Source organism: Anolis sagrei, chromosome 2 (genome assembly GCF_037176765.1).
Source record: "Anolis sagrei isolate rAnoSag1 chromosome 2, rAnoSag1.mat, whole genome shotgun sequence".
In the NCBI taxonomy this organism is placed as follows: Eukaryota; Metazoa; Chordata; class Lepidosauria; order Squamata; family Dactyloidae; genus Anolis; species Anolis sagrei.
In genome coordinates, this window is record NC_090022.1 from 270,762,849 (window position 1) to 270,789,222 (window position 26,374).

Here is a 26,374-nt window from a genome sequence, read left to right on the forward strand (position 1 = left end):
CATGTTTCCAAACTGCTTGGTTGGCAGAAGCTGGAGCTAACAACTGGATCTCATCCCATCCCCTGAATTCAATCCACAGATCTTCTGGTCAGCAAGTTCAGCAGCTTAGCTGTTTAACCCGCTGTACCACAGCAGCCCCTATATTGGTTACATTCCAGTTAAGTAACTTATCTCAAGTGACTGTATTAAAAGAACCATGCTGGTTGTGGGATTCTGAGACTCAGTGTTTACGAAAGTTTAGAAAAGTGATTTTTATTTTTCTGAGTCCCAGCCACCCTCAAAAACATGGCAATTCTTTCTATTGATTGGGCTCTGACAATTCAATGCTTTAAGGGGCATTTTCTACTAAGCCGAGAGTGCCACATCACAGCCTTGGTTTGAAAGCAAGGACAAGGAATCATTTAAAGAGAAAACAACAGAATCTAGCGTTATCTTAAAGATCACATAACCTATGAATAAATTTTCAGAGGAATATCTATCAGAAGAAACTATAGGCCATGATGTAACAATCCCTTTGTTTGTCTGTAGTGTCACAAGTTGTTGTTTAAATTGCAACTGGCTGATATAGCTATACTTTTGGAAACATTCGTAACAAGCATTATGAAGCCACCCATATTGGTTGCTTGTCTATCCATCTTTCTGTCTGTCTATCTTATCCGCAGTCTCCCTCCCCCAATTCCTTCTCTATCTCTAACACACATACAGAGAGTTAGGGGGAAAATGTGTCTTGAAGTTAGTATAGAAGAGAAGAGAAAACATCTTGGAGCAGACCAAGACATGCATGTGAATCACATGAAACATTTCAGCTGAGCATGTAAACTGCCTCCAGTGAAAACTATAGATTAAGATTTCTGCTCACAAGCTCAGATCTTCAGAAGATCTTGGAATTCCTAAGCAAAAGGATCCCTTTTTACCCTCTTATCTGAGAACAGCAAAAGCAACATCTCTACAAAATGTAGGTCTCATCATCACTTCTTTCTTCTTGCCTATGGGTTTTAATACCTATGCTTGCTGAAGAAGCTAGCAGAGCTTTGAACGCTTGCATGATGTATTTTGTGCATTTTTATTGGCTCAATAAAGTTCTTGCTGATGTATAGATTCTGCCGAAGTGGCACCTATTGATCTACTCACATTTGCATGTTTTCGAACTGTTAGGTTGGGCTAACAGGGGGAGCTCATCCCACTCCCCAGATTCGAACCACCAACCTTTCGGTCAGCAAGTTCAGCATCTCAGCTGTTTAACCTGCTGCTCTATGGGGGGGGGGGTATTTTTCTTACAAATGCCTACAAAATTTTTTTCCTGTAGTAAATCATGTTGATTTTAATAAATTTAGCCAATGAAACTTATGAAGGTAGCCTCGTTTTATATAAAAAAGCACAGTTTACGAAAAGCTATGACATAAATGTGACTAGTGTCTTACCTAGCCTGGGTGGGCAGATAATGGGAAGATAAAATGCTTAGCTGGAGTGCTTCTGGATCAGATATAGTGAATATTTTGGAAAGGGGACTTGTGGTTATAAAGCACTATTATTTGTTTTACATTCAGTTCTTCATATCCATGGATTCTGTTTCCAAAGCTTCAACCACCAATTACTTGAAAATATTTTTGATTTTATCATTCTTTATGAAGGACACCATTTGGCTGTGCCATTGTACATAATGGGACTTGGGCATCCTTGGATTTCATTATCTATGGTGGTCCTGGAACCAAACCGTAGCAGATACCAAGGACCCACTGTATTTACAGAGCTGTATACAATTCGGTAAAACAGTTCTCAGGGTGAATAATACCCTCATTTTATTCCCTTTCTACTTTTAATGTTTGCTCAAGAATACACGAGGAGGTTATGGCTTTTGTTGCTCTATTCTTGTGTGTGTTTAAATATACGAATGATTGCATTTCCTGGCAATTCCTTGCAGCAGCTGCAACATTTTATTCCCACATTCAAGTAGGTTTCATTTTAATTCTGACACAGACTAGTACAATATGTTCCCTTCTAGTCTCCACCTTCTTATGTTAAAAAAGCACTATAACTCTTAAATCTAAAAAGAAAAGGGTTTTAAGAACTAGAGATGAGAAAGTGTGTCCCGATAGGACCAGCACAGCAAACCATGCCCCTGTTGTTGTTGTTGTTAAAAACACTTTGGAAAACTTCAAGTGCAGATTTAAAAATTGCTAAAAGCAGCCTCTAAAAGACCTCACAAACTCTGAGGATGCCTGCCATAGATGCAGGTGAAATGTCAGGAGAGAATGCTTCTAGAACATGGCCATACAGCAACCCAACCCCTAACAGAATTCAATGAGCCAAAAAAAGAGCAAAAACCACCAACAAAGCATATCATTTGGATTCACACTAGAACAGATCAACACAGAAGAGTCTTCAGCTATATATGAGTTGAATCTGACAGTCAAGTGAAAGCCTCATTTCTCTTATCTAACAAGCAGAGATTGGAAGTTACAAGTAATATAGTTACAAGTAATATAGTTAACCAGAACTATTTACTTGAAGTAGGAACAAGGATTCATCAAACCCACATTTCAAAAGTAATGTATCAAATAGACTCTTGTTATTTTAATTGTGTTAATATTTTGTGATTTCTAGTTAAAATTCAGAAGTCACTGCTGAATCATTTTAGAAGCATTTTTTCACATTTTATGTCATTTTCATTAAACCTTAGACATTTTCTCTTTAAAAGCAGTGGAAAATATTAGAAGGGGAATGTGTAAGGCAACAACTAATGCAATGAGTTACCTCCTTAAGCTCCTGGATGGGGAAACAGCAACAGCATGCTTTTTCAAACACTGTAACAAGTAATAGGAGTAATTACTTATAAGTAACTTTCTTAGATCTGTTGATACATGTGGCTGTTTTCCTGCAGGCATTAAATTACATTGCTGTTATCAAATCCAGTGTTAAAGGACATGTATGGACAAGCACGTCCCTTCAGGGGAGAGATGAGGAATATCTGGCCCACGAGGCATCCCATGTTTAGCATTATGACCCCTTTCTGCCACCAGAACAATTTTACTTTTGATTCCTTCCCTTGTCTTGCCTCAATCTCCCTCTGTGTGTTTGTTGTTTTGACACTTGGAATATACTTCCCTGTGATGTTGGCTTCTGTTGCCTGTGGGTGACCTTTTGGGAAGTGCTTGGATTCCATCCCTCCAGAATCCTTTGGCCTTTCCTGTTGCTCTTTGTTGTTTTTTTCTTGCAGGACCAGCACAAAATGTGCTTTAGCCAAACACCAGAGGAATCTCACCCACCAAGTCCATGGTGCAAAGTACTGGAAGCGGGAAGCCCCAAAGTCACCCATTCCCAGCCTTGGCAGTAAAAATGTAATACAAACAAATGAAATGAATAATCATTTGCTGCCCTTTGCAGCCTGATGATTTCATAGGGCTGGATCTACACTCCCCTATATTCCAGGATCTGATCCCATAATATAGGCTTTGAACTGAATTATATGAGTCTCCACTGCCATATCATCCGGGATAAACAGATAATCTGGGATCAGATCCTGGGCAGTGTAAAAGGAGCTGGAATTGCAACAGAGCTCTTTATTTAACCCTGCAGCTCTGGTGCAGCTTCATAGAACCAGAATTCAGGAGTTGGCAGAGACCACAAGGGCCATCTAGTCCAACCCCCTGTCATGCAAGAATACTGAATCAAAGTGCCCCCAACAGATGACTATCCAGCCTCTTCTTAAAGAACTCCAGAGAAGGAGACTTCACCATGCCCCAAGGCTGCATAGTCCACTCCTGATGTGTTGGAATGTTCTTCCTAATGTTTAGGAATCTTTTTTCCTGCAATTTGAATGTATTGCTCTGTGTCCTAGTCTCCCAAGCAGCAGAAAACAAGCTTACCCCTTTATAGCTTGGTAAAGGCCTTCTTGAATTGTGGTGCTCACAACTGGACACATCCAGATGAGATCTGACCAAAGCTGAATAGAGTGGAACTATGACTTCCCTTGATCTCATAGTGATCCATTTGGTTAATGTGAAGATCTCTTCAGCCTCACTTTGTCAGCCACGTTTGCTGTTTAATTGCAAGTGCATAATCTGGATTTTGAGTGGTTTCTAAAATGGTGTTGAACTAAGGAGCAAGGGAAAAAAACTACTTTTGAGCCAATGCTAATACCCCCAAATTCCCCCTAAACACACCCATCACAGCAAGCCCAAATATCCCCTTTCCTCTAAAGTCTTAAAAATGGTGATAGGAAGTGATTCATGTCATTTCCTATTGCCATTTTGAGAGACTTTAGAAGAAAACAGTGAGGTACTACAAAGCTCTGTAGTGGCTGTGAGGGTTTTCATGTGTTTTTCACACATTTGAGGAGATTTCTGTGTAGCCTGTGGATACAGTTGCCACAGTGAAAACTGGAGGTATCTACTATACCTTTAATGGTTGTAAAGAAAGGGAATTTCAGCAAGTGCCGCTTATCATGGAACCAGGAAATAAGCAGCATCTGCTGAAATTCCCTTCTATGCAATCAATAAAAGTATAGTAGGCGTCTCCGGTTTGCAATTGGAAACCTTGTCTGGTGCAAACATTATTTGAAAATCATGCCAAGTCTGAAAATCATTTTGGTTTACAGTCTTTTTAAAAACTGATGGTGGGATTCTAGGGCCACAGAAGTGGTGTCTTGGGGCCCTATATCATCCCTAGGCAACACTACCCACATTTATGCTAAAGAAGGTGGATAAGTTTATAATCATTTTTGGCTTCACAGTCGAAACTGCAACTCACTTCTGATGTGATTGATTGTGATGCAGAGGAGATGTACTTTTTTGAGAGACAATAGGATTTATGGCTTGATAGGAACACATAAAAAGCCAGTGCAATGTTGTGATTTGAGCATTAGAATACAACTCTGGAGATCAGGATTTAATTTCCCAATTGGCTGTGGAACCCACTGGATGACCTTGGGCAAGTCACACACTCTTGGCCCCAGAAAATACCAAAATAGGGTGGCCTGAGAGTCTCTGTAAGCTGAAAACAACCTGAAAGCACACAACAGCAGCAATGACAGTGTCTACATAGGTCTCTGCTATTGCTGTGTGAATGGGGAGGGGCTTCTCCTGCCTCAGGGGTTTCTGATATCCTGAATGGTGATAGCACTTCCTTGTGAGAAGACAGGCAAATGACAACAAGCTTGAGTTCTATTTTTCACCTCATGTTTTTCAGGCTTTGTTTCTGTTAAGCTTTCTGAAACGCATTGCTAAGTAGACAGAATGCAGAGGTGGCTATGTTGACCATCAAAGAAAATCTAAAATCCAAAATCAACACTTAAAAAGGTAAAGGTTTCCTCTTGAGATTAAATCTAGTCATATCCAACTCTGGGGGGTGGTACTCATCTCCTTTTCTCAGCTGAAGAGCTGGTGTCTGTAGACACCTCCAAGATCATGTAGCCGGCATAACTGCATGTTACCTTCTCTCCAGAGTAGTACCTATTAATCTACTCACATTTGTGTGTTTTTGAACTGCTAGGTTAGCAGAATCTGGGGCTAACAGCAGGAGCTCACTCTGGTCCCAGGATTCAAACTGCCAACCTTTCAGTTAGCAAGTTCAGCAGCTCAGCAGCTTAACCCACTATGCCACTGGGGGCTCCCTAAAATCAACATTGGTGAAATGCAAACGATGCAATTGTCCAACCATCCAAACACAACAACCAAAAAAGTTTGATAGCTTTTGAGGCTTACTAGTTGCTTCTCCAAGCAAAGATCATGCAGAAATACTTTGTTGGAGTTATAGGTTTCAGGAGGGAGATTGGGAGAGAGAGACAGAGAATGACTGGATGAAAGGCAGTAAAAGAAGTCTGTAACACTTCAGTTCTCAACTGCAGCCATGACATCTCTATCTTTGAAATATCTTTTATGTCCCTGCTCATATGAAGCCAAAAACTTCTGCGACATCTTTCATGAAAAAGCCAGTGAGCACTGAAAACTGGCATATTTTTGGTGGTTGGGGTGGTCTTCTAGTTGGTGTAATGAAAGTATTGCTGGCATGTATTTCTAGTTAGGCTGGCATCCTATTCTGTGTCATTTTTTTGGCCAGAGGTAATTTAAAGTGTGTAAAAATAATAGGTGACCCTGGCTTGTTTCACTTTCGCTCCATCAACTCCTGAAATGCACCTCTTGAGATATTTCTAAGATTGGAAAGCGTTTCCAGTTCTAAAGTAGGTTGTTTTTTAAAAAAAAAATCATAGTTCATAAAGAGCACTTTTTGTTGATCTGTTGCTTACGGAACACTTTCAGCAAGTATTTGGAGTTGTAGTCCAAACAATTTGCATGTCAAAGCTCGTTATGTGTTTTACAGGTCAATGTTTACTTTGTACAATATATTGGACAGAAACTCCTATACGCTCTACAAGTGAGGCCATACAGTTAGGTTGAGTCAGATTCCTCTTCTGGATGATTTTGAGTGTCATGGGAAGGCAGCAAATATAGTTAATTACCTAATGTCTTATTGGTGTATTTGAACTCGGAGAGAGAACTACTTATGAAATAGTCTTCCCCTCGTGCCAAAACTGGCTTGGCTGGGCTTGAGCATTATGCACCTTTGACTTGGAGGAAGAAAAGATTTTACTGCTTTGCTACATGCAAAAAAGAAATGCCTATGGACCAGTTCTGCTGTACAGCACCGAGCAAGCTAATGCTTTTAGGTGAGCTCAGCATTTCAGTAAGGAATAGATTTTTTTTTTTAAAAAAAAGAATGATTTGTGTCGCATCCCCAGCATGGAAGACATTCTACAGCAAGATGAGTCATAGTCTTTACCAACTGTGTTAGAGTGATAATGCAGGCAGCAAATGGAAACAGCAAAGAACCCGGCTTCTGTAGCCCTTTCATTTGTTTTGCTTTGACTGGACTTTGAAACTTTGACAGCCAAGCTCCAAATGAGAAATGCAGCTGAAACACATTGCTTTCAACCTGAGTTATATTGCTGATTTTCCTCCCCCTCTTTCCTCTTTCTAACTACAATTGTTACTGCTGTTGCTGTTATTTCCATTGTTGTATATATATTCTGATTTGGTTTTTATTTTTAAAATCTTTTTCAAAAATCAATCATTTAGTTAACTCATGTACATGTGGTAATAGTACATTTGATATTTACAGGATTTATGTACATAAGACGAGCAGTCCATCAAATAACAAGAAAAAAACTAATTAATAGAAAAGAAAGAAAACCATGTTTCTGAATTGTCAAGTATGCACACCCTTTTCTATGCTATATATTGGGATGGGGGGAAATGAAGGCAACTTCGAGCATCATGACTTGCTTGCAATAACCATGTCGTCACACCCCCTTTGTACCTTCACAACACAACAGCTTTGTGGGTGGCACTCAGGGGGTGTGGGTGGAGGAACAATATTTTAAACAGGTGAATGCCTAGATCAAGCCAGACTGCATTCAAATCGGAGGCAGCTGCTTTGTCCCTGAACTCTCAACAAAGGCGATCTCATCCCCCAGTATCCTATTAGATGAATAGTTTACTATCAGGTTCTTGTAACAGAATGACAACAGTGCTGGGGCTCATGAGAGGGTTCGCAGAGGGCGGCAGCGATAAGCAGTGAGGAGAGCAGTCTTAAGGAAAAAGGAAGTACCGGAGGAATGTCACTGCTTTGCAAACGTCCCTTATCTTGGGCACTCCTTATTAGTAAAGGCTGGAGGTTAAGGAATCAGTTTATGGTGCTGTTGTTCCTTGTCGCTGACTTTCACGGCACAGGATTTCCTGTCTGAAGAGTGCACTCCATGTTCATTCACAGCCTGATCCAGAAACCACTTCTATCAGTGCAGACCTTGGCATTTCAAACAAAAATCAAATCTCTCCAGCCACCCTCCGCCCCTGACTCCGCTCCACCCCTCTGGGTATTAATTGTTCAGAACACAAAGCAAAAGCAACCAGGAAGGTCAGACATAAGGTGATTTCAAAAATATCCACGCAAATCTTACAGGCAGAAAGAGGGAGATAAAATATTTGGCTTCCGATGTGCGTCACTTTCCATGTGTATATGCATGCTTATTCATCTATGTTTTAGAAAGAATTTTAAAAGAGGGAGAAGAAGGATTTGCTGGATTCTGCACCCTCTCTCTCTTTAATGAAACACCTCTCCTTTCTGTCTGGCTGTCAGCTGGAAAAGCACTGGAGGATACGCTGTGCCAGGCTGAAGAACCCACCTAGAGGGCCCCTTTGACGCTAGTACATCCTCTTTCGGGCAGCATTCACTGCAGCCGGGAGCTAATTCTGCTGCACAATTATAGTGCCACAGACTAGCCTGCAAGTGTCCTGAGCCTATGAAAGGAGAGGGGAAAAGACAGAAGAAGACAAAGGTTTCTGAAGGGTGCCTTGGAATTCCCATCACTGGAAAGAAGACCTTGCTTGCCTGCAATATTGCGATGGGTGAGAGAACTGGCTCAGCTCAAATTTCAGAATCTGCCTGTCCAAGGATGTCACCAGACGTTCAGAAGTAATAAGAGCTCAATCTTCCTGGGAACAAAAGAAAGGAGGGAAAGGAGGAGGGAGACTTCAAGGAAGGAATTCTTAGATTTCGTGGGACTTTCAATTCTCTTTTTTCCCAACCAGACATGGAGACACAAATAAGGTTTTCATACAGGGTCTAATATCTAGTTTTCAAGGGAAAGAATCCAACAAAGGCTCTGCAGCAAATGAATCGATTACTTATTACAAGATCCAAAGGAGGTTTTCTCAGAAGTAATCCCAAGATGTTTGAATGGGACTGACCCTTCACAGGAACAGGATTGCAGAATTGTTGGGGCTTTTTGGAGGGGTTAGGAGTGGGGGGTTTTTTTTGCAGGTAAAAGACCAGTTTTGTTATGGAATTGAAAAGGAACTGAGATTTGAATCATGGTAACACTTTGATTTCATAAAGGTATGCCAGAATGGTCTTATCTTATGGAGCAGGAAAACAGATTTCCTATGGTTCTCTCCTATGATGTAGTGAACATAAGAAGTACTGTGGCAGATGAAAAGTTTTCTTTGTGTTGGATTATACTCCATTCTTTATTCCTTCTTCCTTGGAAAGGAAGTAGAGAGACTTCAACCGACCACTGCTGAATATGTGTTTAAGAAGGAAGAAAAAGCAATATTTATTGTTTCTAAAGGCCAACATGGCAAAACAATGCGAAGTTTTGTATTTCTTCTTAGAAACTGATCTAGCACAGGTGGCAAAAAATTCACTCTTGACTAACCTCTTCCTACTGTTTCAAATGCTGCATATGAAGATGCTTTAATTTAAACCTGGAATTTATCGAGAGGAACCATTGCCTTCATTTAGGATAAGTTGTTAAAGATACATGGTTATTTTTTCTGATTTTTTTTTGTATTCTTCTGAAAGAATTACAAGCAAATTGCATTAATGGATGGACACATAGCTAAAAACCTTCAGGAAATTCTGTCCTCAAATCCTGGAAATTCTCTCATATGTGGAATATACTGTTTTTTTGCAATAGCACATAACACAAACTAAAGCTGCAGTTGTTGTGGAATGTACCTATGCATACCATAACAGACCAGGCCTTCAGACAAAGAAAAGACTGATGCTGATAGAACCATGAACATGATGCATGTGAACAATTTTCCATTTAGGAGGCATTCATGGATATGGTGAGTAACTGCCGCACACTTTAGTAGCAAGTGTCCCAGTGCTGTTGTTTGCTGTACTTGTTGTGACAACTGCTTTTTTTAGCTTTACAAGGTGTCGGTGATGCAAGGAGGAACCGTAATCAAGGTGCATGCAAAACAACATAAAACAAAAATCCATGTTGGAATGTAATGCAATTTTTTCAACACAAGGAGAACCTGTCAGAATTTTTTAATGATGTCATGGGGAAGGGAGGATGGGAAGGAGAACATCATAATGATGAAACCACATATCCTTTCCCCCTTTGTTCATGTTGCCTGGCATTGATTTGGCTGACTTTAAGAAAAATATAACTTTATTTTCAACTCATTCATATTCACTCTTGTGTTCAGTGATTTCTTACCTGAGTCTCTGCTCATTTAATAAGCGTTCGAACAAAAATACTGTTTTTCTCCCTTTTCTCAAAAGCAGATGCCCGTCTCTCCTCCTCCCTTCTGCCCCACCCCCTTTTGCCAGGATATGCCAAAGAATTAATGCTTTCTCTGAGAAATACACAAGAATCTTTCCTTTGAAGCTTTAGCAAGGAATGGTTTAGATTATTTGCATATTTGATTGTTATTATTTTTGTCCCATTATACAATCCTTGCAATGGGACATAATATAGCCTTCTCTGTTTTGTTATATAAGGAAATGGTTTGCTTGCATGGTTGTTAAACAGTATGCTCCAGAAACTAGACACATTTGCTTATTCAAATATGTTTGACAGAGGGACATTTCTGAGGGCAAGCCTTTTCTACCACTCCCCCCCCCCAAAAAAAAATATCCTAGTCATTCTTGCAAGTGGATCTTGCCATACCTATGCATTCCCAGAAATTGCAAATTTCTCTTATATGGTTAAAAGAGACCTATAGAAGACACTTTGAGTTATTTTAATACATCTGTTATTAGATTATTATGCAGTAACTGCAAGATAACTTTTTTTCAAGTGACCCAGTTAATGTGGTGTTTGGTTAAAAGCTTTATTAATTGATGCTTCTTGTCTTTAGTAGTGCTTGCCTCAGCCCCGAAGCAGTACATTAAAGGCATTGGGTAGCAGCCTTGAAATCTTACAGATAATTGCAACAATCCAAAATTTCCATTCTTGTTCAGTGAGCATGCCCACCCTCATCCTTATGGTACTTCTTTTCCTAGGAATTTTCTTTTTTCCATCTGCTACATAGAGGAAAAATATGTGGTCAGTGATCCAATCATAATAATTATCATATTTTAGTGTCTCTTTTCCATTTGAGATTTATTTTCCCTTCTCGTCCAGTTAAAACTTTCAATTTATCATAATCAAAGTTTGACTGTGAGAGGCCAAGGGAAGCAAAGAAAACTGAAGGAAGGAGCTTTTTGCATTTGGTTAAATATGGGGGTTGTGATTTATACTGTGACTGGTGTTTGTGCTACTTTAATGTCACACATCTACTTGTCAACAAATGGGCAAATGTGGTGGAGGCTCCTTCTTTGGAGGCCTCTAAGCAGAGACTGGATGGCCATCTATCGGGGGTGCTTTGAATGTGGTTTTCCTGCTTCTTGGCAGGACGGTTGGACTGGATGGCCCATGAGGTCTCTTCTAATTCTATGAACTCAGTGATTTTAACTCACATTTCCATGTTGATTTGTGGGCTGGGCAAAACCCAGAAGCGTTTTACTTGCTTTGTGGGAGTACATGTCTCCAGAATAAATGATGGGAATTGAGGCACCATACTTGGGCTTTATCATTAAACAATGGTCCAAATATGAGATTCTAGAAGATGTAATATGTGCCATTAAATAGAAGATGAAGAGGAGCTTCAATATAGAGCAAGGAGAGATGACATAGTGAGTTTTCGATATTTGTAAAATAGATCCTAAAACAGTTCCAGAGCTGTTCAGCATTGGAACTCTCTGCCCCAGACTGTGGTGGAGGCTCCTTCTTTGGAGGCTTTTAAACAGAGACTGGATGGCTATATGTTGGGGGTGCTTTGAATGTGATTTTCCCGCTTCTTGATAGGGGGCTGGACTGGATGGCCCACAAGGTCTCTTCTAATCCTATGATTCTATGAAAACAAAGGACTAACCCTGTCATTACGTGAAGTGAGGTGGAGGCCTCAGGTCTTGTGGATTATGAATGGACAATAATCTCTTAAATTATTTTTTCAATGTTGTACTTTTGTTCCCAATAAGGGTGATAGGGCTTCTTGGATGTTCTGCTTCCAATGGTATCTTACCTGCTTTAAGGATTACATAAACACCTTAATGTGTAGGTAGACAGGTAATTCATCTCTGTCTCTTGATTTGTGTTTGGTTGTTGTCAGTAATTACATTTACATGGTTTGACAATAATATCCCAAAGTGGACATGTGAAGAAGCCCTAAGACCTAGCCAAATCAAGTTGATGACTACAATTAGGGTTGCCAGGTCTTAGGGAATTGGCTAAAATTTCCAGAAAAATCTCTGGTTCTCTGGATCTCCAGGTAAACAGATAAATCACAGGGATAAATTTCATTGAAGGAAGAAACCCCCTTGGTTTTTGAATATGAGATGGCTTCAGAGCTTGGGCATGTGTTCTCAGATGGAACCACTGCTCTCTGGATCAGCATGAGACCTTATGGGGCCTGCACTTGGGCTAGTTGTGCCACTTGGGCAATGTACAGAATGGCAGCACTGTAACTAGTTAACCTTCTCATTGTACAGCTACTGGAAACTGTTGTGTAGCATTTGGGAGAAAACCTTTCATAAGCCTTCACAGCAGTATAGGATCCGGCAAAAAATCCCTCTCCAGGTGCCATGTGCGCTGCAGGAAAAGCTCTAGCAAGGTTGTTTCCTGGTTATATTTTGCCACCTGCCCTGATATTTAGTTGTCCACCTCACAATATGGATCAAGGGGGAAACAGCAACAGGTTAAACTACCGTAATGTAACACCAGTTTAAAAAGCCTATAAAACCAGTCCATGTAGAAACCGATCAGTTCTTCCTTTAAAACCCATCATTTTAAAGTAATCTGGATAAACCTGTTGGAAGAGTCTTTAGTACTGTTTTCAAATCCAAACATTGTCTCCAGTTGTTGAATCTCTTTCAGCAGATCATTCTAGAGAGGCTTTACCTTCCCACCAAAATGCTGCTTTTCAGGCTTCAGTTAGCTGTGTTCTGCCCAAGTTCTGGGGAATTAATTCCCTGCTCATTTTCACAGTCAGTTTACAAAGCAGCACCCCCTAATCCTTACCTGCACCATCTCTATAACAGAAGGACTCATGCCTGGTCTCCAATTTTGACCCTTTAATCTTAGCAAATGGGATGCTGCTGACATTGCAAGCCTAACTCAGATGACAAAAGCCTCTTTAGACAGAAAGTGGAATAGGAACTTTCATCATCAGCCTTTTTGACTGACAGGCAGAAGAAGATATCTAGCTGTAATTGTCCCAGGCAGATAGAAATACTAGTTTTCTGTCCCTACCTGGCCCTTTCTCCTGCTCCATTAGAGGCTCAAGTTTGGGATCCCAACTTGGAGGGCCCATATCTAAAGTGCACATCGAATGCTAGAAGGAAGAGGCAGCTCCCTCATGTTTCAAATTTGAGCTTGAGCATACAAGAGTTCTTTTATTGTACTGCAGCTCCCAAAATTATCTAGCTAGCATCACTCTCCCAGCTACACTCTGAGAGCCACAGTCCACAACAAGATAACTTTCCATAGCTTGAGTTTCATGAAAGGGTATCACATTGCTGTTTCATTTGCTGTTCACATGATATTTTATTTTTACTGATAGAGATAAGAAGAGATGCTTGAGGGACTTTCTACCATCTGCAACCAAATAACATGGCTCAGTTTGAGTCTTACTTTTGGGAGGACAAATGACGTATCTTGTTTTGCTTCAGGCAGTAAAACGTCTTGCAGCAGTCTGTGAAACACTCCCGTTTTAACTTTTAGATTACAGTTTGCTGTAGACCTGAGTTAGTCTTGACCATACATTAGGCTATATAAATGAAAAGCAGGGCTCACCTAGTGCTAAAACTAAAGAGTTTATACCAGACATTATTTGGAAAAAGGCAAGGTGGTCCCATTATGACTTTGAACAAAATCTACTTATTCACTGAAATAACTACTAAAATCTACTTATTCACTGAAATAGGTTACGATCATTTTTACGGACTTCCTGTAATTGTTTCCAATATGCGTACAATAAGGTCCTAGTTTCTATCCAGCAGGATAAAGATATCCTCCAACATTTAATAGATAAAAACTAGTGTGACCAAGCAATATAAGAATGTAGTCAAGATGGCAAAAGTTATTAATAAGAAAGAACACATAAGCTTGGAGAGGCTGCCACAGTTTGCTTTTGCTGAGCCTATTGGGAAGAGCTTAATCCTCTCTCTCTTGCTGAGTTAATTGTGCACAAACTATTTTTGTAAAGTCAACTCAGTTTGCAATATGAAGTAAATCAGGCATGGGCAATCTTTCTATCTTGGGGGCCGCATGCTAGCACTCCTAGGAGGACTGGCTGCCCAGTGATGGAAGGAATGAAGCGGAGGAGGAAGGAAAGAGAGAAGGAAGGAAGGATGAAAGGGAGGAAGGGAAGGATGGAAGGAGAAAGATGGAAAGGGGGAAGGAAGGAAAGAGAAAAGGGAAGGAAGGAAAGAGGGGAGGGAAGGAAGGAAGGAGGAAGGAAGTAAAAAGAGAATGAAGGAAGGAAGGGAGGGAGAGAAGGATGGTTGGATGGAAGGGAGGAAAGAGAGAAGGAAAGCCAAAAGGGAAGGAAGGAGAAAGAGGGAGAGAGGGAAGGAAGGATGAAAGGCTGGTTGGAAAGGCCTGGGTTTGCCCATACCTGAAGTAAACTGAAGATAAAGAGATATGTGAGAGGAGGAGAGAAAAACTTGGACATTTTAGAAACAGATGAAAAGGGGGGCAACTGTGGATTAATTAGGATTGTCCTAGCCAAAACAGACATTGAATAATCCAGTAGGAGTGTTAATGAATACTAGGTATTGTAGGCTGTATTTCAGAGGAAGGAACTGGCAAAACTATCCTTGCTTTAGGTTAAACCCAGTGAAATTCATGGGGTCACCATATGTCAATGGGTGACTTGAAGGCACATACAACACACACATCACGTATTATTAGCATTTGACTGTGGTTTCACTTGATGTTCATTTTGCCAGGCATATTTGTAATGTACTCTACCAAATAGGATTGGCTAAAAAGGATGATGTGAAATGATATAGGATTAGAAGACTGCAACTATTAATCAGAAATGTATACCTTTGAACATTTATCATTGATTTAGTATCATTCTATGTATTTCTTCATAGTCAGAAAAAACCTCATTTCCAAACTTACAGATGCCAAGATACCTGGAGAAACTGCATTCAAATCGCAGTCCTCAAATGCTTGTGAAAATATCTTTTGTCTTGTCTGTAGGGAAAGCTATAACCCAGCAACAATAAATGCAAGTCATGACACAAAGTTGGGGAAAACAGTAGAATAAATGTCCAGATAGGAGAATTAATATTTAGACTAATGGTAAAGGACTGAAGGATAACTTACAGTGGACACTAAATTGAGTGGAACATGAGTCAGCAGTGAGTCAGAATGGGGAAAAACCTTGTAATTAGCAAAAATGGAGTGTCCAAGACATGATAATTTGTAAAGGTCTACTTTGCACTGCTTTGTCAACAGCTGAACACTGATTTTTTTTAAAGGAGGGGTGCAGTGACACATGAAAGAATTGCTACAGACAGTAGGACAAAAGGTAGTGGGTTCAAAGTGCAGGAAAGTGGGTTTTTTTAACCACACATTGAGAGGGATGATCTAATGAACTGCAGAGTCTTTGAAGAGAATATTGATTCAAAATCTTACAATGGATAATAGAGAAGAGCTTGTAAAAAGTTTCCTTTCAGACTATAGCTCTTAGAATCACTGGGGGGATGGGAAGAAGAATTAGGAATCCCCAGGAAGAATCTCGAAGGGAGTCTAGAGGTGGCAGTCCAAGGAGTATTTTTCCTGGGTTCTGATATCAATCCTTGTTTGTTTGTAGATACATAAATGTTTCTAGTTAGTTATGGCATAATATAGACCTTTTGTAAGTAATATAGAATATTTTTCACTAAGGGTGCATCTACACTATAGAATTAACCAAGTTTGATACCAGATTAACTTTTCATGGCTCAATTATAGGTGTTTTGTTTGGTGAGGCACCAGCATTCTTTAGTACAGAAAGTGAGACTATGGGGTCATGGAAATTGTAAAACTGCCATTCCCATGATGCCATGGCACTCAGCCAAGGCAGTCAAACTTCACTAATTCTAGAGTGCAGATGCACCCTGAGCTTGAGGGGCTTCAGCCCCCCCCCCCCAATTCTCACGGTGGTCTGCGAGAAGGCCTTACTGGTACATTATTTCAACTGTTACGTTTATTCATATCATGATCTGATCACCATGCTCAGTATATTCCATATGCATGGGGATATTGGAGTAATGATACAAAAGGTTTGCTAGGGTAGACCCTCTTTCTCTCAGACTACCCCCCCCCCCAAATCAAACTCAGCCCCCCCCCCCTTGAATCAAAATCCTGGCTACGGGCCTGGAGCTAGAGATTGGTTCTTGGTTCAACCTAATTATCTGATAACATAGCTAAGAATACCTGACTATGGATTTTTCTCTTCTGATTCAAAAGGCTCACTGTTCTTCCTTCATCTAAGTTGTGATGCAGTGAATTTAAAACAGTTGTGTAACCTTGTGGATGAGCCTGTGAATCACTTAAATTAAGGATGGGGATTTTGCAGCTTTCCAGGTGTTTTAAGGGCTGTAATTCCAAGCAGTCTGAGCCAGCAAAGCTAAAGACAAGGAATTCTGGGAGTTATATTCCACAAACTATCTGGATGGTTCTGTGATCTTCACCCCAAGCCAAAATCAAGTTATTTATCCCATTTAGATGAGGCCTGCAGAATCAATGAAAATTATATAAGTGTTGGTTTAGTGGGTGGTTGTTTCTGGTAACTGTGGCCCAACAAATAAATGTTCAGAGCTGTGACGACAAATTTATTGTTTTGTGGTCTACAGTGCATAGACACCTGTTTGCCACGGTTTAATAAAACCCAGGGCAGGCTGACTAAAGGCATTTGCAGGCGGTATTTTCAAAAAGAGTTGGTAAACAGTAAAGGTAATCCTTAGGCTGAACGGTCATCTTCATCTGCTTTGGGCGCTGTTTCAAAAGGTCACTGCTCAAATGCAGTAAAGCACCTTTTCTGTGTGCATTGAAGCATAAAATAATAGCCAGCATTTTGAGATAAGCGGATTCTTTTCTTGTTCACTTTTTCCTGAATTGCCTATTTTTTCAACATCAACTAAATAAAAGTAAAACATTTTCTCAGAATTTCTGGGCTATTTTTTTTTTTTATAAATCTTTCCCTTTCGGCAACAAATGCAAACTTAGATCACAAACCAGCTAACAATCCCTAGAAATGGAAATAATATATGAAAGTAGTTTTAAATGTTCAGAACTGTTTCTCAAGTCCTGAGAAATCTATATGAGGAAAATAAGAAAATACAGAAAATGCTAATTTTTGGCACAGAATGTGCTATTTTCTGCACAAAATAATTATGTATAAATTTTGAACTGAATAAGTTCTGAATCATTCATTCTTGGGAATGAAGTAGGGTGAAGACCTGGATGCTATTTGGACAGGAAAATACCATGGAATGTCAGCTGATTTAGGTTATATTTCAGAGGAAGGAACTGGTAAAACTACTTTTGAGTATTCCACACCTAAGAAACGCCTATGAAATCCATTGATTGCTATAAGTGAATAGGGGACACATACAGATACATCCTGAATTGCAGTAAGTCTTGGAAAATTGAACAGGTTTTGTACATGGTAGTCACAGTATTCCATGCTCTGGTTACATCCCAAATAGACTACTGCAACCCACTCTACGTGGGGTTGCCTTTGAAGACTATTCGGAAGCTTCAAATGGTCCAACAGGGAGCAACCGGATTGCTCAATGTAGCAGGGTACAGGAAGCATACACTCCCCCCCCCCTTTCACATAGAGATACTGAAATGATTCAGGTGTCTGTACATTCAAATGGTCCAATGGGCAGCAGCCAGGTTTCTCACTGGAGCGGTTTACAGGGAGCACACAACTCCCCTGTTATGCCACCTCCACTGGCTGCCAGTCTGCTACTGAGCAAAGTGCTGGCTTTAGCCTACAAAGCCCTAAACATTTATGGCCCAGCTTACCTGTGTGAACAGATCTCTCTCTATAAACCACCTTAGAGCTTAATATCATCTGGGGAGGCCCTGCTCTCGATCCCACTTCCTTCGCAGGTGCAACTGGTGGGGAAGAGAGACAGGCCTTCTTAGTGGTGGCCTCTCGGCTGTGGAATTTCCTCCCTAGGGATATTAGATCAGCCCCCTCCCTCCTGACCTTCCGTAAGAAAGTAAAAATGTGGATTTTTGATCAAGCCTTTGGAGATCTTGTGAAATAGATAAATATGGAATTATGTGCAATGACTATTGGAATGACTCAGACTATGACTTTGGATAATGCGGTTAACAGTGAAGGCATTGTTTGTACATGTTTAAATGTATTTTATAATTCTATGTAAATGTTTTTCATTGCATTTTTTGAAGGCATCAAATAGTTGCCTAAGTGTAAGGTGGAGAAAGGCAGGGTAGAAATGTTGTAAATAATAAATAAATACATTTACTGAAAAATTCTACCTTGGTATTCAAAAAAAGTCACGTTTCCATGTTCAGCACTTTGTTGTTGTTGATTTAACCCTTTGCTCTGCCAGCAGAGGCTGTAATCCCATGTTAATTGTCTTTGAAGTAAGCCCTTTTAAACAAAATGAAGCTTACATCTGCGAACATATGTTTGAGATCACCCTGATGGAAATTCACTTCAGAATCAATTTGGGGAAGTGATGACGGAGACGTTTGTCAGTGAGGTTGCTCTGCCTGGACCTGAGATCTGTACATGCAAGTCTCTACCCCTTCTCCTTATACCAAAAATGTGTGCTTCTAGAAAGCAAATAGAGGCTTGTTTTGGTTATGTAACACTCTCCAACTTAAGGACCATCTTGCGAAGCAGTTTGTTCAGGTGGGTGGGTGACTTTTTTTAAAGCACATGACATTAAAAAGAAGTTTGTTCACCACTGCTCCAGATTTAGTCCACCTTCAGGGTGAACAGCAAAGATATATTTCTTGGAAGCTAAATTTAAGGTCCATTTTGTTTCCTGTATGATAATTCCATATAGTTTTTTAAAAGGCCAACATTATTAAAGGCACAATGTTAAAATTACAGCCCTTCAAACTTTCCAATTTGCAGAGGCTGTCCTGATTAATCCTCTGTTGTCCCACTTTTTCAACTACTTTCAAAATGTCCAGATTTCTCTTTCTCTTTGTCCTCAGCTTATTTCAGTTATTATACACTGAGTTCAAAGTGCAAATTAGTTTGCATTCACTTGATCCCTGGAAGAGGGAAATAATGAAGTGCAGTCTTGCCCTTCCCAGTAGGTTCAGGCAAAAGTAAACTTCTGTAGGATCTCTTAGCTTTTATGTTCTGTATTATTATGTGTGCCATCTTGACTGCACACCAATGTCCACACATGTGCCCATTTTTATGTGTGAAATGTTGGCAGGCAAACAACTAGGGTCTTTTTACAACACCAGTTTCAGAAAATCTCTAACTCAGGTATTCCTAACTTTCACCACTCTTTTAAAAGTAATGCTGTAGTGTGAAGTAGAATCAAATTTACCAGTTCCCAGAATCCCTCAGCTAGCATGGCTCCTGACCATGTTGACTGTGGGATTCTGGAAAATTTAATCTCCAAAGTAACTCTTCCCAATTTTTATGTGAACTTGTATTTTTTACAAACTTCTATCTTTGAGTACTCAATGAAGTTTCAACTTTCTGTTTAGAGGGGATAGTTTTGGCTCTAGAATGGAAAACAAATTCACCGCTACTATCTAGGGCTCTGTTTTTCCGATAGAAAAGAGTGTTACAGTATTCAGATTAGTACATTTCAATCAACACTCCTACAAATAAGTAGTCAGCATATTGCTGGCTTGCCTGGTTGGGTGACTCATTTGTTTATTCTGGCAACAAATATTTGGCTTGATATGTTAATGTCATAGCGATAAACTGTAACCTATTTTTGCTTTGCAGTTTCCCAACCTCTTGTAAAGTTAGGCCTGTATTTATTCATTCCAATAGAATTGTAATATCCCATATCTCTAGATGGCAGGCTTATTAAGCTCTATTTATATGGTACATGCACATTGCCGAGTACGTCTTTGGACATCTTAATTTAGGTAAAGAGCTTACTTTCTAAAGATATAGTTACACATTCCAGTGGAAACCTGTAAACTGTAAAGAAATACCATAGAAACCATGGTAAAGAATTTACCATGATAGAAACTGATAGCAATGTATTGCACTCCAAAGGAATTCCAGTTATCTTCTCTCAAATTGATTTCTCCTAACACTCCAGGGGATTGTTTTTTCACAGTGTGAACGTCTCGTTCCACTTTCTTTTTTATTCTACACTGCTATTTTAAAGAAAATGCATTTGCAGAAATAACTTGCATACAAAAAAACCTCATGCAAACATCATATATGTGATTTTCCTGCTTCTTGGCAGAGGGTTAGACTGGATGGCCCACGAGGTCTCTTCCAATTCTATGATTCCCCCTCCCTCCCCCCTCTCTTTAGATATAGAGTTTTATTATGTTTTATTATGTTTTTGCATTGTTTATTTTATTTTGATGTATTATGTATTTGTTGTATTTATTTTTTATTGTTTTGCATATTATTTTGTTGTATTATGTCTGGGCTCGGCCTCATGTCAGCCACCCCAAATCCTCATTGGGGAGATGGTGGCGGAGTATAAATAATGTTGATTATTATTATTATTATTATTATTATTATTATTTATAAGAGAGAGAAAAAATTCCATTCTTAAAGGTAATATTGTAGAACAATCAATGACATCACTTGATAATAATTTTGATAATAGTTGAAAGCATTGTCCGAAATTCATCCATACCAAGTGAAAATAAATGTTTCCATAATATTGTCCATGTCTTTTTAATTTCTCAAATTTCAAACTCTCAAATAATGCTATGTCTCAGATCTTTGCATACCATGCAATACCTAGTATATTGCCAATTTTCCATTGTTGTCATATAACTGGCTACTGATAACAAGAAGGAAATGTTGCATGGGAATTTTTGGTCCTGTGAAAGTGTTCAGTAATGCAAGTTCTGTGGGTTGTTGTATCCTTTAGTTCATTATTCCACACTGGTATTTACTGATGGGTTTGAAAACAAAGGAACATGGAGGTGAAGAGAAAAGTGTGTGGCTGAACACGAATTCAGCTCACAATGTATTTTTTTTCCTCCCAAAAGCCCTTTGCAAGGGAAATATCCCTTGAGTCTTTGTGGGGCAGGGAGTGTCAGTGGGGTGTTTGTATTGTGTTGTGAACTAGTCCATCTATGAAGGATTTGGATTGCACCAGTAGTAAAATGCTAAAAAAATTAAAGAAGACATAGTTGAGTATTATGGTTAACATTTTAACCTAGCAGTAAAATAGTATTCTTTAATTTTGGAAAGGTGAATATTTCTGTATTGCTATTTTTTAGGGCCAAGTAATCTTGCAATGCTAATCACTCACAATGCAATGGGTACATGATCTTCACTTTTCCATTGCTCACAAGTTGAGATCAGTGATGCTCTTGTCATTATAATTTGCATTAGTGACACTAATATTTATTGTTGAAGAGCCATTCTTGATACCAAAAGAGACTTTGATTATGTTCCTATGCCTAATTCCATGACAGGTTTGAGTCATCATCTGTCATTGAAGAAGGGCGTCAGAGTTCCTTTCCACTTCGGAGAGAGGAACAAGAGGCAGAAATTGGTACAGAATATTTTATTCCTGAATACCCCAGTGAATAGAAAAATGCGTACTGAGGTTTTTGGGATAGATTTCTATGCAAATTCTCCAGCCTTAATATGGGTAGCATAGTAACTCAGCTAAGATTATTGCTATGGTTTTCTTTGACATTCATGCTTAGCAATCATATGCATATGCATGAAGATGTGCATTTTTATTAGTACCTTTTTGAAGTTGCATTGAAAATATTAAGACTTAGTCATTTGTGTGCTTAACTTTGACATGCAGGTAAATTTAACTAGCAGTGGTATGCTTTTTTATCATGTCAGAAGTGACTTGAGAACATAATGCAAGTTGCTTCTGCTGTGAGAGGATTGGCTGTCTACAGAGACGTTGCCCAGGGGATGCCCGAATGTGTTACCATCCTGCTGGGAGGCTTCTCTCATGTCCCTGCAAGCTAGAGCTGACAGACGGGAGCTCACCATGTCTCCCAGATTTGAACTGGCAACAATCAAGTTAGCAACCCAACCTTCAGGTCAGCAGTTCAGCCGGCACACGGGTTTAACTTATTACACCACCACAATGTAAACTGGGGTATAACTATATGAAAGTAGTTTATGATTAGTATCATTTTAAATTTATACGTTACATTTCTAGCCCCCTTTTCCTCTAATACATGGTTTTTCTCTTAATTTTTATTCTCACAGCAGTCCTGTGAGGCTAAGCCAGGTGGGTATATAATTACTCATACCGAGAAGACACTGTGAGTTTCATGACTGAGTTGAAACTTGAACCCAGGTCTCTCCAGCTCTAGTCCAACATGTAACAACCACACCACACAATATATTGCTAGGAGCTAATCTTTGTTCTATTACTTCAGGAAATAGTATGCCCTTCTCTGAGTAGAGTGACAAAAGACAAGAGCTTAGTTCACCAAACATGGACTCCCTCTGCTCTTTCTTCTGTGGCACCATTTCTGGCCTTTGTGAATGCCTGGGTGAAGAAATGGCAGGGCAGGCCAAGGGCAGCTGATCCTCAGATTGGCATTGGTGTTTCCCCTATCCGTGGAATGCCCTTCAACTTATTCATGGGTCATTTCAAAATCCATAATTTTGGCTACAAAACCTTTCCTCAGTTTATACATCGATAAACATGTTTATATGAGGTACATCCTTTTGTGTGTTTATGATTCATGTTGGTAACCATTCTTTCAGCTATAGCTATAATTTGCTCTGAGCTCTTATAGCAGTGGTTCTCAACCTGTGGGTCCCCAGGTGTTTTGGCTTACAACTCCCAGAAATCCCAGCCAGTTTACCACTGTTAGGATTTCTTGGAGTGGGAGGCCAAAACATCTGGGGACTCACAGGGAGAGAACCACTGCCTTACAGCAACAGACTGTAAATCCCTACTTTCTTCCTATTCAATCTAAGGCATTATCTGTTGCACAAAGCCGTTATATATCAATAACCTCAACATACATAATTTACTACATCTGCCTATTCCCTTATAGCCTCTAAAACCAAGCAGCTGCATCTCTCTTCAATTGGTGCTTTTGATACTATCATAAGACCGTGATGTGCTGGATTTTGTTTCTTTTCCTCCAGTCCTACTGGTTTCATCAACTAGGCAACTGATGGGGCACCTGTTCTATGAGAACATTATACTGTCCATGCTTTCACCTTCTTTAACCTTGACATTTATATAACTTTTCTCGTAAAGATTTTTATAAAGCCCTCATGATCCATTTTTGTCATACCAGGATTTGATATGAATCAAATGAAGAGCATTCAAAATGTTACAGTACTGATAACATGCTTTGATAGACGTATCTGTATCTGATGAAGTGGGCTGTTGTTTACTTATGGAGCTTATGACAAACCCCCCTCCTTAATCTCTAAGATTCAACAAATTCCTTTGCTATTTACATAGTGGTTTTGTTGTTGTTTATCCATTCAGTCACTTCCAACTCTTTGTGACCTCATGAACCAGTCCATTCCAGAGCTTCCTGTTGGCCGTGGTCCACCCCCAGCTCCTTCAAGGTCAAGCCAGTAACTTCAAGGCTACCATCCATCTTGCCCTTGGTCGGCCCCTCTTCCTTTTTTGCTTCAATTTCCCCCAGCATCATTATCTTCTCCAAGCTTTCCTGTATTCTCAGTATGTGGCCAAAGTATAGTCGTAGTGCATCCAGTACAAGCCAACCTAGGCCAGGAATATTTGAGGGACACCAGATGGTTCAGGCACATATTTTATTACATCCAAGATTTTTAAAAGTTCATGTTAGGAAGAGATGCAACTTGGAGTGTCTTTCTAAATCAAGAGAATACCCTCCATATTTTGACTATATTATGGCTGAGGAAATGACCTTCCAGATGCTGGACTTTAGTTCCTATCAATTTCCTGATAATCTGTTCTGCTCTTTTTTTCTGTCCTTTGCACACATCTACTCATCTCTTTAGAGATAGGGCTCATTTACAGTGGCCACTTAGGCTAGTGTTTCATTGCCTCAGCCCCAACGTCACTAAATTCTTCATGGAGCTGATCCAGCTGAACCCAGGGCAAGACAGGCTTAATACGTCCTTGCCTCAGATTAAGCTAATTTGGGGAAAATCCAAATCCTGAATCGGGCTTTCCACTGAGCTAGATGGAATGAAAACAGTTGGGAAGCTTCCTAACTGGAGCCAGATGCAACTGTCTTCAGTGCCATCCCACATTCTTTGGGTTCAGATGGCCCAAAGATGTAGGATGGCAGTTCCCAATCATTCCCTTCTCCCATCTTGTGGCTGTCTCCAGCTGTGACAACCACTTACCGTGTTCTCAGATGCTGTGGCTGATATCAATCAGAATACTCCCAGTGGGATAGGAGTGCAGAAGAGGGCTCCCCCCCTCCCTTCCAGCTTCCTTAGCAAGCTGGTGCTCACAAAGTTGATGCATCATGGGTAGGATCAGCCATGACACAGACATGGATGGCCCCAGAGTGCCCTCCAAGGCAGTTCAGATAGTCTCTATCTGGCTACCATGCAGGACATGTCCAGCATCCTAAATGCCAGATTGGGACTATATTAGTGGTCAGTGTATAAGGGCCCATAGTAATGAATGGAATGTGAAAACAATTGCATAGGCTTCTTTGGTGTAAGCAAAAGGCTTTTAGGCTTCTGCTATTACAGTGAAACTGATTGCTACAGATGAGTGTACTCAGGGTGAGTGCTTGTGTGTGCATGTGGGGAATTGTGGAGCAGTTGATGCTAAAAATACCAGAACAGTCATTTTTCTCTTGAGGGCTTGTTAATGAATTAAAAGGAGAAACTACAAGGGATGTTGGTTAGAGCAGAACTGTGGCACTGTTGAAAGGCCTATTCTAAGGACTACATCAGGACTGAGGTCGGGCTGAGGTCCACCTAGCTCTGTGTTGCCCTGAGTGACCTCTCCCAGATCACTAGCAGATATCTTTTCCAGCCTGAGAACCTTTAATTGAATATACTAGGGATTGAACTTGAGACGTTGCACATGGAAAGCATGTGCTTTGTTACAGTGCTGTGGCTTTTCTCTTTACACTCACTGCGTCAGCACTTTAAAAGTGCTGCCAATACTTGGCTTTGTAATAGCTAAGTATATCCTTAGATTCTGTTTTACGACCGTGGCTGCGGGCAGCAATAGCTACTTAGCACAAAGTTTAGCTTTCAAGAAAGAATCATGGGGTAAGCCAGTAGTACAATAACAAAGCAAAAGTTACCACAGTTTTCTTTGTGCAAACAGGACTATTCAAACAAAGATAATGCTTCTTTACTCTATAGATTATATCTGAAGAGAGAGATACATAAACACAGTATTTGCATATTTACAAACATGTGCATGTGTATACAATTGTATGTTGTTCTTTTATTAACTTAAAGCACATATAAGCTGACTTTCCATGATGTCTTTAATGATCACTACAATAAAAGGTTCAAGCAAAAATATACACATTTTTGGGTATTTAGAAAACACAAGAAATAGGAAAATGCACAAAAATGCTTTTGTTGAGACTTTATACTGTGCAAAATTTGCATATGGTTTTATTACCCAGAAAACATTTGTAAATTTTGCATTAGAATGAGTTTCAAACTGTGAAAATTCCCATTATTCCAGGACTGCTATTGTCAGCGCTTCCTGACATGCAAGAATCATTTTAAAATAATTTCTAATAATCTGTCAGGGATAGTATAACTGAATCGTATTCCACAGATTCTGATTTGATCAGGTACTTGGGCTAGATGACCCTCAAGATCCCTTTCAACTCTCACATCCTAGGATTAAAGAAGTAAGCCATGTGGGAAAGCAGAGGAGAAGGAGAGCCAAACCATTGCTGCAAAATTGAGATTCCAAAAGTAATTTATTTTTTCAAAAAAACAAAACAAAACAAAAAAACCAATAAGAGGTTTATTTGGGTTGGAGCCAATTTGGAGGGCAAAGGTAATCCAAACCTCTTCCTTTCATGCTATGACCCAAATCCAAATCTCCAGGAATCCCCTTGCTGAGGATGCTAATATGATACCTGCCAAAGGGAAAGCAAAAGGACACCCACATAATATATCCTTGTATGCGTCCTCATCCCTGGCTATAGAGGAGATCCAGGTACTTACTCTAACTTTAATCATACAGAGGCCCAGCTGTGCTGTATTCACCTGAATAGCTGCAAATTGGGCCATGTTTAATGTCAAGATATTTTGTACCTTTGAGGGATGAATAGTTTAATTTGGTAAATTGATATAGGAGTACCTGCTGGCCTCGGGCAAAATGAGAATCCCCATATAGCTCTGTTTTTTTCAGGTTCGAGGAAAATTTGTATTGGATCTCCCAATACCACATGTGCTTTGGT

At 39.8% G+C, this 26,374-nt stretch overlaps 1 protein-coding gene across 4 annotated transcripts in view; it reads left to right on the forward strand.

The window, feature by feature from the left end:
• PDE4D (phosphodiesterase 4D) overlaps positions 1 to 26,374 on the forward strand; it is an 806,167-nt gene that overhangs the window by 434,415 nt on the left and 345,378 nt on the right. The window contains exon 1 of one of the 4 annotated variants that reach the window (XM_060761521.2): positions 8,204 to 9,626. The exons of the other annotated variants lie outside the window; for them this stretch is intronic. Coding sequence (XP_060617504.2) covers positions 9,574 to 9,626 — 53 coding nt within the window. The 5' untranslated portion in view covers positions 8,204 to 9,573. Of the gene's footprint in view, positions 1 to 8,203; positions 9,627 to 26,374 lie in introns of those variants that run through there. 4 annotated transcript variants of the gene reach the window in all.